General features: G+C 40.9%; 1 protein-coding gene across 1 annotated transcript in view; it reads right to left on the reverse strand.

Moving 5' to 3' along the window:
- Positions 1-15,569: 15,569 nt before the first annotated feature.
- The window catches only part of LOC126267381 (c-Myc-binding protein-like), a 50,511-nt gene continuing 46,354 nt past the window's right edge, over positions 15,570-19,726 (reverse strand). The window contains exon 2 of the mRNA XM_049972566.1: positions 15,570-15,860. Within this exon, the coding sequence (XP_049828523.1) occupies positions 15,618-15,860 (243 nt within the window). The 3' untranslated portion in view covers positions 15,570-15,617. The remainder of the gene's footprint in view (positions 15,861-19,726) is intronic.

Below are 19,726 nucleotides of genomic sequence, written 5' to 3' on the forward strand. Positions count from 1 at the left end.
TCCTTTCCCAATATGATACCAACAGATTTCTTAATATAAAACACTCTCCAGTTGCCTTTCTCATTTAAATTCTTCATTTTGCAGTTACTAGGAGCTCTTACCATCACCATTATCACCGAGCATAAAAAGAAGATTTTCAAAATAATGATTCCAGTATACCTTCACCCTTTTCTGTTTCTTTCTCCTTTCTTCAGATCAGTTTGGCAGCTGTTTTCGTTTCCTTCCACCCACAGAAACATTCCACTTTTAAACTTTCCTTCTAAACATTTGTATCTTCATTTTTTCCCAACTGTTTCTTGAATTCTTGAATTTTGGTTGTTGTTGATCTTTGTTGTCAGAGACACATGAAAATTCATTTGATTCATTTAGTTTCATTAGTTCAACAAATATGTACAAAAACTAGCAAACATCTCTTCCTTATATTTCTGATAATTGTGTTATATTATGATAAATTATATTATTTTGTACACTCTGAACTCTGTCCGAACAGTCTTCGGAAGGTCTAACGTTACTGATCAACCACCATGCCAACCTCAACCAATAGGCTTTATTGGATGCGGACATGGAAGGGCATGTGGTCAGCACACTGCTCTTTTGGCTATTATCAGTCTTCATGACCGGAGCCACCACATGTGCCGACAGAACTCAGCAGACCCAGGCGGTGACCCATCCAGATCCTGGCCAAGGCTGACAGTGCTTAACTTCAGTGATCTGATGGGAACTGGTGTTACCACTGTGGAAAAACTGTTAACATATTATTTTGCACACCACAAAATTCTAAAAGCTGTAGTAGGCCTAAAGTTTTCCTTACAATTCCTGTTTTTAATTATTGTAATTTATCAAATGGTTCTAAGCACTATGGGACTTAACATCTGAGGTCATCAGTCCCCTACACTTAGACCTACTTAAACCTAACTAACCTAAGGACAGCACACACATCCATGCCCGGGGCAGGATTCGAACCTGTGACTGTAGCAGAAGCACGGTTCCGGACTGAAGCGCTTGGAACCAATCGGCCACAGTGGCCAATCTAATTTTTCAAGTTTATTGTTTATCATTAAGCATTCACTGGCAAATAGGCATTCTGGTTTCAGTACTGTGTTGTACTGCTTCATTTTAGGTTGTTCAGACAAGTGCTTTTTGTTATAAGTGTTCTTAGATTTACTACAGCAGATTTTTAAAAAGTGTTTGCTTGGATTTTTTCTCCCAAAGTATCTGAATTTCTTTACTTTTGTTATTAGACCAACAGTGTCCTAAATTTTTTTGGAGCACTTTTTTATAATTGACATGTATTTTCTTTTTTCAACAGAGATTTTTAAACCTATCATATTAGCTGCCCTTCCAGGAAGTTGACCTGTATTGCTGCATTTTTTCAGACCTCCAGAAAGAAAATGACAAAATAATCTTTAAAACCTAGACAATTTATTGCAAATCTTTAGCTTTCTTCCAAACATGAGTGGGAATGTTTTGTGTTCTTTGAGCTTTTCATTCAAATTTCCCACAACTTTTTCAGGATGACAGTTAAAAGGAGTGGAGATAAGTGTTTTATTTATCTGACACTTGAACTTAGTTTGGAAGGTCAGCATATCTCACCTATAAAGTTTACTTTAGGAATTGTGTATGTAATTGTTTGATGGATTAGGTTTGCCAAGTTAGATTTTACTCCAAATTCAAGACAGCTTTGTCCAGGATTTTTCTGTGAACAATGAAAACCTTTTTGAAACCAATATCCACTATGGTACATTTTTGAAGTTCATTAACCTGTGAGGAATATTATGGGCATAAAGCTGGAAATGTGTACAGAACAGATTTTTTTCCATTTGGTGAAATAGATGTACTTCTATTATTGTCAACTTTATGCTTTTTGTCCTTCTTGTGTAATAGGTTTATTAGAGACACTTTCCATTTCTTCAGGATCTTTCTTGTTTTCCAGATTTCTTAATCTTTAGTTTGGAATATTTTAAAATTTAGTTTTTATATTACTATTATTTTAAAAATAAAGGTTGAAGAGTAGTGACTTAGCTTGTGACACCCTTCCCTCGATAAGTGGAATAGAAATTAAGAACAATAAATAAACAAGGTGGCGCTGAATCAAGAATTCACTCTACTTAATCTAATGTTTTCAGACTATTAACTCCTTTCATTTTTTTAATCTTATTGCTGAAGAGTAGTTGAAACAACTTCAGTTGTATCTCAGGTGCATAATGTGAATGAAATGATAATAGAAGACAAAAAGTGGCATACTGCATCTCAGAATTGCACTTGCAGGTACACTCTCACTATTGAAGTACCTAACAGGCAGCTAAATGACACAGAAACAGACGTTATTTTATTTGGATCTGTAGATCCTCGGTAATGGGATTACATTTGACAAAACGTCTTCCATAATAAAGAGTAGCTAACATTATTGAAACTGTTTGAGTCAAAGTAGAATAAGTCCTTTTTTGCCACGTAACATTATTCACCTAAATGAAATAGCATTGCAGTTATTGTTAACCATCTACAACAGTACATTAATTAGTTAGTTACAGTAATTACTCGTCCCGTAGACTATATTCCCAACAAATGGTATAACCAGGAATGTGTCAAAAGAGAAAATGCATTTATGATTATAAATAACTAAAAAGTAGAAGAAAAAATATTTTGTGGGTTTTTGCTGGCCATTAAAAAGTTAGTTCTGTCAAAATGACTATTTCTATTCAAGAGTTCTTCTGTGGTGCAGTAGAAGTTACGCAGAAGAAATGTGTTGATGCACATTTGTAAACACTTCTGGTATCTGTCAGACATTTTATTTCCATGAGTAGATGATCAAGGAGTTTTATAGCTGCATATATCACCCCATTCTGTGACAAAGTCAAACTCAATATATGTTAATACATATCAGTTTTTCTCTGTTGTTGTTGTTGTGGTCTTCAGTCCTGAGACTGGTTTGATGCAGCTCTCCATACCACTCTATCCTGTGCAAGCATCTTCATCTCCCAGTACCTACTGCAACCTACATTGTTCTGAATCTGCTTAGTGTATTCATCTCTTGGTCTCCCTCTACGATTTTTACCCTCCACGCTGCCCTCCAGTACTAAATTGGTGATCTCTTAATGCCTCAGAACATGTCCTACCAACCGATCCCTTCTTCTTGTCAAGTTGTGCCACAATCCTACTCAATACTTCCTCATTAGTTATGTGATCTACCCATCTAATCTTCAGCATTCTTCTGTAGCACCACATTTCGAAAGGTTCTATTATCTTCTTGTCCAAACTATTTATTGTCCATGTTTCACTTCTATACATGGCTACCATCCATACAAATACTTTCAGAAATGACTTCCTGACACTTAAATCTATACTCAATGTTAACAAATTTCTCTTCTTCAGAAACGCTTTCCTTGCCATTGCCAGTCTACATTTTATATCCTCTCTACTTCGACCATCATCAGTTAATTTACTCCCCAAATAGCAAAACTCCTTTACTACTTTAAGTGTCTCATTTCCTAATCTAATTCCCTCTGCATCACCCGACTTAATTTGACTACATTCCATTACTCTCGTTTTGCTTTTGTTGATGTTCATCTTATATCCTCCTTTCAAGACACTGTCCATTCCGTTCAACTGCTCTTCCAAGTCCTTTGCTGTCTCTGACAGAATTACAATGTCATCGGCGAACCTCAAAGTTTTTATTTCTTCTCCTTGGATTTTAATACCTACTCTGAATTTTTATTTGTTTCCTTTACTGCTTGCTCAATATACAGATTGAATAATATCGGGGAGAGGCTACAACCCTGTCTTACTCCCTTCCCAACAACTGCTTCCCTTTCATGTCCCTCGACTCTTATAACTGCCATCTGGTTTCTGTACAAATTGTAAATAGCCTTTCGCTACCTGTATTTTACCCCTGCCACCTTTAGAATGTGAAAGAGAGTATTCGAGTCAACATTGTCAAAAGCTTTCTCTAAGTCTACAAATGCTAGAAACGTAGGTTTGCCTTTCCTTAATCTTTCTTCTAAGATAAGTCGTAAGGTCAGTATTGCCTCACGTGTTCCAGTATTTCTATGGAATCCAAACTGATCTTCCCCGAGGTCGGCTTCTACTAGTTTTTCCATTCATCTGTAAAGAATTCGTGTTAGCATTTTGCAGCTGTGGCTTATTAGACTGATTGTTTGGTAATTTTCACATTTGTCAACACCTGCTTTCTTTGGGATTGGAATTATTATGTTCTTCTTGAAGTCTGAGGGTATTTTGCCTGTTTCATACACCTTGCTCACCAGATGGTAGAGTTTTGTCATGACTGGCTCTCCCAAGGCCTACAGTAGTTCCAATGGAATATTGTCTACTCCGGGGGCCTTGTTTCGACTCAGGTCTTTCAATACTCTGTCAAAGTCTTCACACAGTATCGCATCTCCCATCTCACCCTCATCCACATCCTCCTCCATTTCCATAATATTGTCCTCAAGTACATCGCCCTTGTATAGACCCTCTATATACTCCTTCCACCTTTCTGCTTTCCCTTCTTTGCATAGAACTGGGTTTCCATCTGAGCTCTGGATGTTCATACAAGTGGTTCTCTTATCTCTAAAGGCCTCTTTAATTTTCCTGTAGGCAGTATCTATCTTACCCCTAGTGAGATAAGCCTCCTCATCCTTACATTTGTCCTCTAGCCATCCCTGCTTAGCCATTTTGCACTTCCTGTCGATCTCATTTTTGAGACATTTGTATTCCTTTTTGCCTGCTTCATTTACTGCGTTTTTATATTTTCTCCTTTCATCAATTAAATTTAATATTTCTTCAGTTACCCAAGGATTTCTACTAGCCCTCGTCTTTTTACCTACTTGATCCTCCGCTGCCTTCACTACTTCATCCCTTAAAGCTATCCATTCTTCTTCTACTGTATTTCTTTCCCCCATTCCTGTCAATTGTTCCCTTATGCTCTCCCTGAAACTCTGTACAACCTCTGGTTCTTTCAGTTTATCCAGGTCCCATCTCCTTAAATTCCCACCTTTCTGCAGTTTCTTCAGTTTTAATCTACAGGTCATAACCAATAGATTGTGGTCAGAGTCCACATCTGCCCCTGGAAATGTCTTACAATTTAAAACTTGGTTCCTAAATCTCTGTTTTACCATTATATAATCTATTTGATACGTTTTAGTATCTCCAGGGTTCCTCCATGTATACAACTTTCTTTCATTATTCATAAACCAAGTGTTAGCTATGATTAAGTTGTGCTCTGTGCAAAATTCTACCAGGCGGTTTCCTCTTTCATTTCTCTCCCCCAGTCCATATTGTTTCCTTCTCTCCCTTTTCCTACAACCGAATTCCAGTCACCCATGACTATTAAATTTTCGTCTCCCTTCACTATCTGAATAATTTCTTTTATTTCATCATACATTTCTTCAATTTCTTCGTCATCTGCAGAGCTAGTTGGCATATAAAATTGTATTACTGTAGTAGGTGTGGGCTTCGTATCTATCTTGGCCACAATAATGCATTCACTATGCTGTTTGTAGTAGCTTACCCGCATTCCTATTTTCCTATTCATTATTAAACCTACTCCTGCATTACCCCTATTTGATTTTGTGTTATAACCCTGTAGTCACCTGACCAAAAGTCTTGTTCCTCCTTCCACCGAACTTCACTAATTCTCACTATATCTAATTTTAACCTACCCATTTCCCTTTTTAAATTTTCTGACCTACCTGCCCAATTGAGTGATCTGACAGTCCACTCTCCGATCCGTAGAACGCCAGTTTTCTTTCTCCTGATAACGACATCCTCTTGAGTAGTCCCCACCCAGAGATCCGAATGGGGGACTATTTTACCACCGGAAGTTTTTACCCAAGAGGACGCCATCATCATTTAATCATACAGTAAAGCTGCATGCCCTTGGGAAAAATTACAGCCGTAGTTTCCCCTTGCTTTCAGCCGTTTGCAGTACCAGCACAGCAAAGCCGTTTTGGTTATTGTTACAAGGCCAGGTCAGTCAATCATCCAGACTGTGGTCCTTGCAACTACTGAAAAGGCTGCTGCCCCTCTTCAGGAACCACACGTTTGTCTGGCCTCTCAACAGATACCCCTCTGTTGTGGTTGCACCTACGGTACGGCTAACTGTATCGCTGAGGCACGCAAGCCTCCCCACCAACAGCAAGGTCCATTGTTCATGGGGGGAGGCAGTTTTCTCTATGGTGTTGAAATGTGACTATCTTTGTGAATCTCAAACACAGATGGAGTGTAGATGACTATTTTTGTATGTGTGGTTAATATTCCCAGATGCTTAAAGAGATGCCAGCAAGATTTATATATGTGAACCCCACACATAATTCTAATTGTCTCCTTTTGTGCAACAAATATTTCTTGCTTAAGAGAGGAGCTGCCCAAAAAAGTTATTTCATAAGACACCAGTGAAAGAAAATATGCTAAATATTTGATGTGCTTTATTTATGTCAAAGTCTAAAGCTAACCAAATTGTGCAAAACCAGCCAGTATTTTCACAAAAACATTAACTTATACTTTATTTGTTGGTGCTTCTTTGCTCAGCAAGATTTTTTGTGCTATCTAATTTCTCCCCATGCAGATGGTTTAGCGTCACTCATTATATTACTCAGACAGCCTAGCATAACTTTCAGAATTCTATGTCTTCAATAAGAACTAAACCAGGTACGTGCTGAACAATGCATTCTATAAAAACTTGACTTCTCTAATAGAACATTAAAACTGAAACAATCAAATGTCTTCAGTAAGTCACAGAACATCACAACTGTGAAATTTTATCATTTAAAATTTTTATTAAATGTCCTGTAAATGTGTAATATGTTGCTGTCAATGCAAGATGATTGGTAAATCCAAGAATTAACTGATGAAACCTAAGACTTACCACATAATGAGAAATTTCGGACTTCTACCATGTCACAATGGTAAATTTTAGGTTTCACCAGTTAATTCTAGGATTTACCAATTATCTTTCTTTTATGGTAACATATAATATAGAGCTGACTCATAAGAATGGCGTTTTTGAAATCCAAACTGAGGTTTGGCTATGTAGTCTATCCCATTACTTACATATGTGGGTGACACAATGGGTTGCATTTACTTTCTCCAAAATTTCAGACTATGTTTTAAGGAGTGACACTGGGCAGTAGTTACACACATCTGTGAAGTCACTGTTCTCATAGAATGAGCGGACAATGCCATATATAAATTTGTCTGGGGTAATACCCAGAAATAATTATGCATTACATAAATGACTAACAACATCTCATATTACAGAGCCCTTACTTTTGACTGTCTTATGGAGAGTCAGTTCCAGCTTAAGGTTTACTCCTTCGGTGGATCTCAGTCTTTAAACTATATATGAGTGAGTATTCCTTAATTTTATGGAAAAGTTAGATTGTTTTCTTTTGAAAGTCAGATTAACTACAAGGAAGAGACAAAAGTAATAAGTGTCCATTACCAAGTGTGTAGGTAAATATGTTTTTTGTTTATGGTACCAGCTTCTGAAAAGAATTCTGTGAAGTGTTACTTCACAGCAAATCTTGCTTAATTTTGGGGCAGCAAGTGTGGTGCAGTAGAATGTTGCATTATGAAATTATGTTGTTGTGTGCAGTGTCACAATTGTGTGCTTTGTTTGCAATCAGGAATGAATTGCAGTTTTCATAAATATCTAAACGTTTACGTTTATGAGTTCGTAATTTTTCCTCAAGCGTCCAGGAGCTTCTTGCGAGCAGTGTGACACAGGTGCCAACGTAGCGGAAGGTGGGCCGGCTAAAGTCTTCGGGACTCATGAAGTTCCAGCAGTGCCAACCAATAAAGAAGTGCGATAAAAGTTTTTTTCAAATATTGTCATTATCAAAAAGTTTATGTAATTTGCGTCTTTTATGTACAACTTCTACCTGATCTGCAAATCCCATAATACACAGAGATGAACCCTTTTTTATGTGTTAAAGTTTCATTCTGAAGTGAAAGGTGAATAAGATGCAGTAGTCAACAGGACTCACGTAGTGAAATACATACGAGAGTCATCCATAAAGAGTCATCCACAAAGTAAAGTACAACTATGTGCCACACCCAGCGCCGATCACCTGCCACCCTGAAGGCAAGCGTGCCAGTTATCTCCTTCCCCCATCTTGGTGTGAGAGGAGTTCTGTTGCCGAGCAGTTACGCCTCTATGTTCTGTAAACTTTTCAGAATAGCGGCACTCTTTGAAAATCGTGCCAAAAGTGAAGTGCCAAGTGTCATTCGTTTAATGAATCCACAAAATATTTGGCAAATTTAAATTTGCAGACAAATAAAGAATTATTATGGTGATAGAGAAATGAACGAGTCTCCATTGACGTGAAATATTGTCTGCAAAGGTGTTTTTGATTCACGACTATGTGCAGTCTCAAGCATCAACCCGAATAAGTGGAAATTATTGGATACCACCCTTACAGCCCTGAATAGGCACCAAGTAATTTACACTTACTCCCGAAACTAAAGAAGTTTTTGGGTAGGAAACAGTTCGCAACTAAGGAAGACCTCAAACAAGTAGTGACGTGATGGCTCAAATCTTTGGTGGTAGAGGAGTACAACAAAGGAACTGAAATGCTGATCGCATGTTGCAACAAATGCCTTGACAGTTATAGGGACTACATTTGAAAATAGTGTAAGGTATTGTAACTTCGGAAATAAAATTTTATGTTGATATCTTTCGATTTTATTTAGTTATGCAACAATGTTCTTTACTTTCTGGATGATCCTCCTATAGTAACAGCCGATGACAATAAGAATGGACCTGCAGAATTTCGATTTTACACAATCATTAAAAAAAGAATAACACTTCGCTGTTTCCAGGATGAGATTTTCACTCTGCAGCGGAGGGTGCGCTGATATGAAGCTTCCTGGCAGATTAAAACTGTGTGCCCGACCGAGACTCGAACTTGGGACCTTTGCCTTTCGCGGGCAAGTGCTCTACCATTTGAGCTACCGAAGCACAATGGTAGTTCAAATGGTAGAGCACTTGCCCGCAAAAGACACAGGTCCCGAGTTCGAGTCTCAGTCAGGCACACAGTTTTAATCTGCCAGGAAGTTTCACTTCGCTGTTTCATGAAATCAATTAAAAGAATGCCAAGATAATGGCACTGGAAAAAATGGCTTATTATCTTCTGCGTCCTTGACACATCTCCATGAGCTTCATCGCTAATGACTGCATTATAAACAAAATATTAGTATTGATTCCTTTTCCCCCGATAGAATGTACCACTGTTAAGTCCTTCAATTGTGATTCCCTTTTTCCACGGATTTCGTAAACAAATATCTACGGAAACACAGCTCGCTGCATTCGTTTGTGAAATCCAGAGTGTTGCAGACAAAGTTTTCGCTGATGATGTCGTGTTCTTTGACTTCCGGAAAGTCGATACAGTATTGTACTGTCGTTTAGTCAACAAAATAAAAACTGGTTTCAGTATTTCATTGCAGTTATAACACAATACACTGTCAAATGAAAGTATTGGTTCCAGAGACCTTTCCAACTGTTTCTGGTACTGCGTGCCACGGGTTTTGAATCCACATCAGACAGCATGGACGTCGAAGACCACTAGAGGTCTCCGCACAGTCGCGCCATAAGCCGTGGCAGCGCGCGCCACCTGGCCCACGTATAATGTGAGGGCGCCACAGTGGAACACGTAGTCCCAGTGGCCAATAGCGGCATACCCGATCATGTTTTTAAACGCCTACCTCTCGCTCAGCTGGTCAGTCTGACCTTTGAGTGCATCTATCGACATCCCACCCACAGACAGCTTGTTTACGTTACTTTGTTCTGTGTGCGAGTGGATGTGGTTGATTTGTGCGTTTTTCTTGTGATTCCATTGCTTCTTACATGTTGTTGTTCATAAGGTATCGTTCGGTTGTCCTTCACTGTTCGTGTCCGTCCTTTCCTGTTCGTGTTGTTGTTGGTGTGTCCCACCGCGCTTTCCTTCATTGCAACCCCATGACCGTTCTGGTCGCGGTTATAGCAGTGTTAAACATGTCTGATGTATACATACAGACTGAGCGATGAATGAAAATTTGTACCAATGCTGGAATTCGAATTTGGCTCTCCTATTCACTAGGCAGATGCGGCAACCACAATAGCGTCCTAGCACAATGCCTTTGCACAACTGGATGAACTACAGTAGCACGCCTGCCTCTTGATTCCAAATTCCTATTCACAACCCAGCTGAGGTGTGCCACATTGGTGAAGTGGTTAGTGCATCTGCTTAGTGAGCAGGAGACACACGTTCAAATCGCACTTCTGGCACAAATTTACATTAGTTGATTCAGTGTGCGTATATACAATAGCCTACACGGCTTTTACAGGGTCTAAATAATGCAAATGCCATTTGAGGAGTACCCCAAAGGAATGTTATAGAGCAGTTACTGTCCGCAGTGTACGAAAAATATCTAGTGGATATTGTCAGGAGTTCCAAGAGACCATTCACCATCGATGCTGTTGCCCACAGCTTTGCAATGCCAGAAAATGAAGTAAAAAGCAGAAAAACTTTGGAAGTACCAATGTCAGTGCAGAGGATGGCTATAGACTATAAACGTGAATAAACTTAGTGTACTGCTTGCAAATAGACGAAGAGATCCACTACTGTTCAACTACAATATTGGTGACATGTTACTGGAAACAGTAACTACTGTAAAACATCTACGAGTAGCTATCTAGAATGACCTACAGTGAAATGACCACATAAAACTATTTGTAAAACATATGCAGGTCAGGTTGAGAGTCAGCGGAAGAAATATAATTCAACCAAAGAAGAAGTGGCTGATCAAACACTTCTTGAGTAGTGCTAGTGAGTATGGGATCCTTAACGGATAACATGGATGGAGGAAGTAAAGAAGATCCATAGAGGAACAGAGCATTTCTTCAAACGATCGTGTAGTAAGCTCTCAAGTGTCATGGAGATGTTCATCCAGTGTGAGAGGCAGACGTTACAGGAGAGGCGTTTTGCATCACTAAGTAGTTTACTGCTGAAATTCCGAGAGAGTACATTCGAAGAAGAGTTGGACAATGTACCACCTCGTACGACACAAATCTGGCAAAATGACTACTACTAGAAGATCAGAGAAAGTGGAGCTTGCACAAACGGTTATTGACTGTCGTAGTCTCAAACATCATTGTTGAATGGAAGAGGAAAAGAGAAAAATTATAGTGGAATCAAAGATGTCCTCAGTCATACCCCACTGGGTGGCTTGCAGAAATAGATGTAGAAGTTCAGGTTATGCACAATCTCCAGTGTTTCAGACGTAGATTGTATACAACATAGAAGAGACACAGCAAAATACACATGTCAGTGGATAGAGCATGTCTCTAATTTTTGTTTCATAATACGCAGCATGGTGTAGTTGCAGAGCACACCACTAGGGGGCAGGCATGTTAGAAAATGGCGTACAATGGAGCTGATGTGTGTAATTTTTTCTCTTGAATCTACTATATATGAGCCCACAGTGACGGTTCAGTGAAGATATCATATCATATATCTGGTAAAAGTTCCAACAAACAAAACAACCCATGTGTGGTACAACACATTCCGTGAGAGTTGTTACTTATGTGGTGAGAAGATGTTGGCCAGGAGCGTCAGCAGAGAATGTGGATCATGTGCAGGAATTATTCGCCAGCAGCCCAAATAAATCGACGACATGCACGAGAAGAGGACTCCAGATAACGTAGTCAACGTCTGATACATTCTATGTGAACATTTGCGAGTGAAACCTAGCCAGCTTCAGTTGTCACATGTGCTGACTACTGATATTTGCAATGACTTTTCGCAGAAGTGGATTTTCTCAGTGTCTGGAAAGGTGAGTTTTCATAATGTATGTGTTTCAGGCCATGGAACATCCTTGCAAGATTGCGCAACAAATTCGTGATTCATCTAAAGATAATGTTTTTGTGCCATAAAAGTGTTTGGATCATTTCTCCTTGCAGAGAAAACCGTGACTCGTTTCGTGTATCTGCACATTATAAGAATCGTAGGTTGACACTCTGTGGCCAGTACTGAACCTATTAATGCCCGATTTCTAAAGTGAAGACACGAGTATAATTTTTTTAACTTACACGCTTTTCGTTTTTGGCAGGTGAGATTTTTTTTTATATGTTCAGAAGGCGTAAATGGTGTAGCTCAAAGAAGAATAGGTATCCAGGTTCTGTACATTTGATTAAAACCCATTTGAATAAGAACAGTGATTGAATATATCAATAGAAATAATGTTTTGTAATAATTCATTATTTTCTCCTTTTGATGTACAAAAATTTATTTCAAAATTTATATTTTCATACCTCTGTAACTTATTGGGAGCCTATCTTTGTTATACGTGTATCTTTTAATTTGGAGAGGTGGGCTATTGGGCCGTATGTAACAAAGTATGAGGAAGGAACTGAGTTAGCGTGCTTGTACTTCGGTACTGATTGGTTATTGCCTGTGGAGAGTTGTTGGATATTTGGATTATACAAAGAACAGTCTGATTCCATTCTCATTATGATGAAAATGGAACGTATTGTCTGTGTCAAAAGCATATAAAGAGATTTCTTTTGGATTGAATAAACAGCCAAAAAGGAATTATGCATTTCATTCAAGCAACTGATAAAAACCAGGCCCATTATTAAAACCAGGTTAACGGAAGAAATCACCCTCGACACAACGCTGCTACAGACAAGTATCTGCAATCAAAAATGGATTGTACTTGTCTCCAAATTAAGTCAAAGTGCAAAACAGAATCGGTTTGCTCTGATATTTCTTCTAATTACTTATTCTCAGGAATATGATTGTAGGGTCTGAGTACATTTGAACGTATTGCAGCAATGGCTTACGCCACAACTGTAGCAAGACGGTGGAGATTTTATTTTGCCAACAAAACGGTGCTCTGCACACTTTGTTTCAGATGTTAGCGGTTACCTAAAAGCCGAACTACCTCAATGTAGGACTGGACATGCTTTCATCGTAACTCTCCACTTCTTCAGTGACTGTCATGGTCACCATATTTAATTCCACGTCATTTTTCCTTAGGGGGAGTGACTGCCAAAGATTGTGTGCTCCTGCCTCCACAGTCACTTAATATGGAAGAGTACAAGGAAGGATAATTAATGAGGTAGCTGATTTGTCCATGACATTTTGTGACATTTGGGGCAAGAGATTGACTAATAAATTGACTTGGATGAACGAAAGATCTCCTCGCTAAGCCACGGAGGTCCAATTGGTGTCTACCGGTTGCTGTGTCATCCTCTGCATTGTGGCGTCATGCAGATGTGGTGTGGAGGGCCATGCGGTCAAGCACACCGCTTTCCTGGTAGTTTTGCAGATTTTCCAGATCACGAAGCCACTACTGTTTTGTCAAGTAGGTCCTCAGTTGGCATTACGAAGCTGAGTGCACCCCTTACCAGTCCTCCCACCAAGGAAAAATTCTTAGCAGTACCAGGAATTGAACCAGAGTGCGCCACACGGCAGTTATACACAATGGCCACGCGGCTACGGAGGCAGCTGCACTGACATGTACTACATCAATATTTAGCACCTGTAATTTGATTGAACAACGTGGAGAGATGCCCTATCCGCCAATGTGTCTCTAGTTCCTGTATGTCTTTCAATGTTTGCACAGTCGCGTTCTAAAAACCCCGGAGGTACGAGTATCATTTGAAAAGTTCTACACACTAATGACAGCTTCCAAACGCTTTGGAAACTTCTGTATTTCGAGTAGGGCACCTTCATTGTTGAGCTGTCCGATTACTCGGGTCACGTCACTGGAAGCTTCATCAGTTGTATCAAAACGTTATTCCTTCAGCTTCGGAAATAAATCGCAGTCTGACGGGCTCATATCGGGGCTACATGGTGTCAAGTATTTCCTATCCAAATTTGTCGAGTATTTCTGTCGCTGGTGGGGCAATATGCGGTCTTGCATTATCGTGCAACCGCATTATTATATGACACCAGCTCCGAGCATGTCAGATCTTCTTTGACGAATTTTCGGGTGGAAAACATTATGCAGAAACAGCTTGTGGTACGGGAATGTTACAGACGTCCCCTTGGGCACTCTATATGCGAATATGAGTCCAATCACGTCATACGTAAAGATAGTCATCAGTCTCGTATTTAATTATTGGTGACAAATTTTTTCGGACGAGGGGAATCGGAACTTTTCCTTTGTGACGTCTATGACTTCAGTTCTCCACCAAAACATGGTATTCAGGTTTCGTCAACTATTCTGCCAATTCTTTTGCCACCTGCTTTCCATTCTTCATTCAGGTGATGTGGAAACTCTCTGACAGCAACTTTTCTCATCTTTATCTTTTCAGTTAGATTCTCTAAGATGAAGTGAGAGACATTCTGGCCTCATATGCAATTCCCTCTATCTCCTCTCAGAATGTCATTAATAATAACTTGAAAGATGTAGTCTGTTACAGGTGATGCGCTTCCACTTCTTGTGTTGTCTTCAGTGCTTACTCGGCCTTCATGAAAACAGGCAGACCATCGTGATAATGTGCTAATATACATCGCATATTTTCACACGCTTATGTCGTATGGTATTATTTTTTGGGGTAATTCTTCTGATTCAAAAAGGGTATTTTTGGCTCAAAAACGGGCTGTTCGAGCTATATGTGGTGTAAGTTCGAGAACATCTTGTCGACCCCTATTCAATAGTATGGGAATTATGACATTGCCCTCACAGTATATATTTTCTTTAATGTCGTTTGTTGTTAGCAATATAGCCTATTCCCAAGAGTTAGCAGCTTTCACTCAGTTAATGCTAGGCAGAAATCCAATCTGCATGTGGAATGCACTTCCTTGACTCTTGTGCAGAAAGGAGTGCAGTATTCTGCTGCATCCATTTTCAATAAGCTACCACAAGAACTCAAAAATCTTAGCAGTAGCCGAAACTCTTTTAAGTCAAAACTGAAGAGTTTCCTCATGGCTCACTCCTTCTATTCTGTCGAGAAGCTTCTGGAAGAGCTAAAAAATTAAGCAAATTCCAGTGTTACATTGTTGATTTTCTTTATTTAAACTTACGACTTGTCACCTGAATATGTTTTTTATATTTCATTTTATCTGTTTCTAATATCGTGTTATAATTTCATGTATTGACTCGTTCCATGACCATGGAGACTTCTCCTTAATTTGGTCCCACGGAACAATGAATAAATAAATAAATAAATCCACTACGATATTCCCACAAACCTCTTCCAATGTGTTATAAATTTCCGTTACTGTTCTTTCCACATGGGAATTCGATTTTGATGTACGAACGCTGGTCACTACGTATAATCCGAGTTGACTCCGTTCCAGCTTCCATTTTGAAACTGAATTACGATACAGCTACGTGAACCAGCGAAACACATATACGACCGTCGCGCCTAAAGTCTCGGTCACTACTTACAAGAATTTCAACTTGATCGAGTGAACGTAACGGCCGGGGATGCGCAGTGTGCAAGACTTTTGAAATGACCCTCTTACTTACGAATAACACTGTAAATGTAGATTTAGCTGGCAACTTCCAGCCACGGTTCAAGGAGTGATAAATAATGATCAAGAGTAGGTCTCTTTCCGGAATAAAATGGTTGCAGCGAGACGTCAGTTTAGCATCGGTTTTATTGAAGGGAAATCAGTGTTGCGCGCCCGTCACTCTGCGGGCGCGGCCACGACCTCCTCGGTGACCTCCAGCGCCGCAGCCTCCGTCTCCTCGGCGTGGTGTTCCTCGGCTGGCGGGGCCTCCGCTTCATCGCCCTCAGCTGGCGCCGCCTCCTCCAAATCGTCTCCGGGCCGCGGCTGCGCCAGGATCTCGTTCTCGGGCTCCAGTTCCGCCAGCTTGCCTCGCAGCAGGTCGTTCTCCTCGCGCAAGTTGTGCAGGGCGGCCACACTTTCCTGTGCGAATTTTTATTTATTTAACGATTACTTGCGGTGGTCAAATTGGCTCTCTTCAGCTATATCATTACATACACTACTGGCCATTAAAATTGCTACACCAAGAAGTAATGCCGATGATAAACGGGTAATCATTGGACAAATATATAATACTAGAACTGACATGTGATTACATTTTTACGCAGTTTGGGTGCATAGATCCTGAGAAATCAGTACCCAGAACAACCACCTCTGGCCGTAATAAGGGCCTGGGCATTGAGTCAAACAGAGCTTGAATGGCGTGAACAGGTACAGCTGCCCATGCAGCTTCAACATGATACCACAGTTCATCGAGAGTAGTGACAGGCGTATTGTGACGAGCCAGTTGCTCGGCCACCATGGACCAGACGTTTTCAGTTGGTGAGAGATCTGGAGAATGTGCTTCTGTATCCAGAAAGGCCCGTACAGGACCTGAAACGTGCGGTCGTGCATTATCCTGCTGAAATGTAGGGTTTCGCAGGGATAGAATGAGGGGTAGAGCCACGGGTCGTAACACATCTGAAATGTAACGTCCACTGTTCAAAGCGCCATCAATGCGAACAAGAGGTGACCGAGACGTGTAACCAATAGCACCCCACACCATCACGCCGGGTGATACGCCAGTATGGCGATGACTAATACACGCTTCCAATGTGCGTTCACCGCGATGTCGCCACACACGGATGCGACCATCATGACGCTGTAAACAGAACCTGGATTCATCCGAAAAAATGACGTTTTGCCATTCGTGCACCTAGGTTCGTCGTTGAGTACACCATCGCAGGCGCTCCTGTCGGTGATGCAGCGTCGAGGGTAACCGCAGGCATGGTCTCCGAGCTGATAGTCCATGCTGCTGCAAACGTCGTGGTACTGTTCGTGCAGATGGTCTTGCAAACGTCCCCATCTGTTGACTCAGGGATCGAGACGTGTCTGCACAATCCGTTACCGCCATGCGGATAAGATGCCTGTCATCTCGACTGCTAGTGATACGAGGCCGTTGGGGTCCAGCACGACGTTCCGTATTACCCTCCTGAATCCACCGATTCCATATTCTGCTAATAGTCATTGGATCTCGACCACCGCGAGCAGCAATGTCGCGATACGATAATCCGCAATCGCGATAGGCTACAATCCGACCTTTAAAGTAGGAAACGTGATGGTACGCGTTTCTCCTCCTTACACGAGGCATCACAACAACGTTTCACCAGGCAACGCCGGTCAACTGCTGTTTGTGTATGAGAAATCGATTGGAAACTTTCCTCATATCAACACGTTGTAGGTGTCGCCACCTTGTGTGAATGCTCTGAAAAGCTAATCATTTGCATATCACAGCATCTTCTTCCTGACGGCTAAATTTCGCGTCTGTAGCACGTCATCTTCGTGGTGTAGTAATTTTAATGGCCAGTAGTGTAATTTGGTAAAAGACTATATAAGGGCCAGTGGCTGGTCTTTTACGTTCGTGCAGCAATGTTGTCAGCACTTTCCACAAAGTATGATGAGATCAAAAGCATGTGCTGTAAATAGTCTACACAGGTTTGCCGCTGAATGACTTTGTGCAAATTCCACAATATTTCCTCGGAGCAACTGTCCGACAACTTCAGGAGGTTGAACCTTGCTGATGGCCAGGTACGACTGACGGCATCTGCACGTCGACATCCCTTTATATAGAACACGCACGTGAAGAGTGTTCTGTGTACAGGGGCGTCGACGTGCCGATACTGTCAGCAAGGTTCAACCTCCTGAAGTTGTCGGACAGTTGCTCCGAGGACATATTGTGGAATTGGCACAACGTCACAGGGTGGCAAACCCGTGTAGACTAAAGCAACATATCCGCTGGGAAAGCTTGAAGAGTCACAAAAGTGGGTGTGTCAGTTGCTCTATCTACACAGCCAATGAGAGAGAATCGGGCAGAGAACACGTTTGAAAGCAAGAGAGGAAGGAACATTGTCACTTTCTCACTCAAATATTGATGCGAAATCAGTTGAGTGTATGGGATGAAAAAATAGCTGTGCAGTAAGGTCCCAACCTTCCCTCAAAATCTTATATTGTGGCATATTCGAAAGAAACAGTCAAATGTTTCTGATAACAAAGATTATATACATTCTAAGGTAAAAAATAAATCAATAAACAGACGCATCACGAACGAATTATGGATCTGTTCGAATGGAATGGAAATCCGTATGCAGATGTACAGGCAAATAAATGAAAATTTATTTCGGAAAATTTGGATGATTTATCCAATTAAAGAGCTTCACAAATTGAACAAGTCAACAACTCGTTGACCCACCCCTGGCACTTATGCAAGAAATTATTGACTTGATACTGATTGATAGAATTGTTGGATACCCTCATGAGAAAATCATGCCAAATTCTGTTCTGTGCAATTGGCGCTTTAGATCGTCAAAATCCCAAACCAGTACAAGCGCCCTCCCCCCCCCCCCCCCCCCCGTGACGCTCCAAGTTGGCTTTGGTAAGCATGTTGACAATCAGTAGAAACCCTCGCTGTGTGTGGGTGAGCATTGTCTTGCTGAAGTGTAAGGGGCGTAGACTACCATCGACGTACTGCTGTTCTGTAAGGCTGCCACGAATGACAACTGAAGGGATCCTGCTATGAAAAGGAATGGCATCCAGACAATCACTCCCGGTTGGCGGGCTTTATGGCAGGCGACAGTCATGTGATATCCCCCCTCTACCCGCAGCATCTTCAGACACGTCTTTGCCTTGGCTCAGTTCGTAGCGGGTTTCAATTCTACTCCAGTTAATGAGATTCCAGGCCCCAATAACTAGTGATGATGTTTTTGAAGACGTCCCAGACAGCAATGGGATATCAAACTGAATATCGTCCGCCATGCTGCCTGACAGTGTGCCCTCTTTAGTTATCATATGCGGCACCCTCACAGGACAACGGTACACAGACGATATTCTACGCCCCGTTTCGTTGCCCTTCATGGCAAGCCATACTGAGCTTACATTTCAGCAAGATAACGCCCGTCCACACGCTGCAAGTGTTTCTACTGCTTAACATCATGCTTTCAAAACTCTACCTTGGCCAGCTAGGTTGCTAGATCTCTCCCCAATTGAGAACGTTTGAAGCATTATTGGCACGGCCCCCTCAACCCTCTCCGAATTATGACGATCTAAGGCGCAGTTGGAAAGAATTTAGCACGATTTTCTCAGGAGGACGTCCAACAACTCTATCAGTCAATGCCAAGCCGAATAACTTACTGCGTAAGAGCGAGAGGTTGACCAACGTGTTGTCGAGTTGCTCAGTTTGTGAAGCTTTTTCACTGAATAAATGATCAAATACTTTTGAAAATGTAATCGTTTGTTTGTCCACACATGTACTTCACGTCTACAGATTTTCGCCCCATTCGGATAACTGTTTCTTGGTGCGACGTTTTTGTTCTGTTTTGGAGTGTATTTCAATACTGCTCGTAGAAATACAGTGCCTCTTTTCGTGTCTCTCGCTGGTTATGAAAAACTCGCTACACGAAACTGGTGCATCGGAAATGAATGAGCTGTAGAGAAACACTATTGTGACTGACACCGGCTTCAATCTAGACTTTAGTCCACACTTTTTATGGTTAATATAACATAATTCAAGACATTACCACAGTTAATGATAATTATGACAAAATGATGATGATGATGATGATATGTGCACTGGAGAGGATGTTATAAGGAAAAGTATGTGGGGTTTCTGTATGGAAAGCATCCGAAGGATATGAATGGAATGACAGTTGGGCAAGAAAATTTTTGTCGCAGCCTTCATTTGGGATGGGCTAGTTAGGGCATGTCATTGTTGGCAGGATGAGCAGATTTCAGGAATGAACTTAGGTTTTTGGAAG

This window comes from Schistocerca gregaria, chromosome 4, assembly GCF_023897955.1.
Source record: "Schistocerca gregaria isolate iqSchGreg1 chromosome 4, iqSchGreg1.2, whole genome shotgun sequence".
Classification (NCBI taxonomy): Eukaryota; Metazoa; Arthropoda; class Insecta; order Orthoptera; family Acrididae; genus Schistocerca; species Schistocerca gregaria.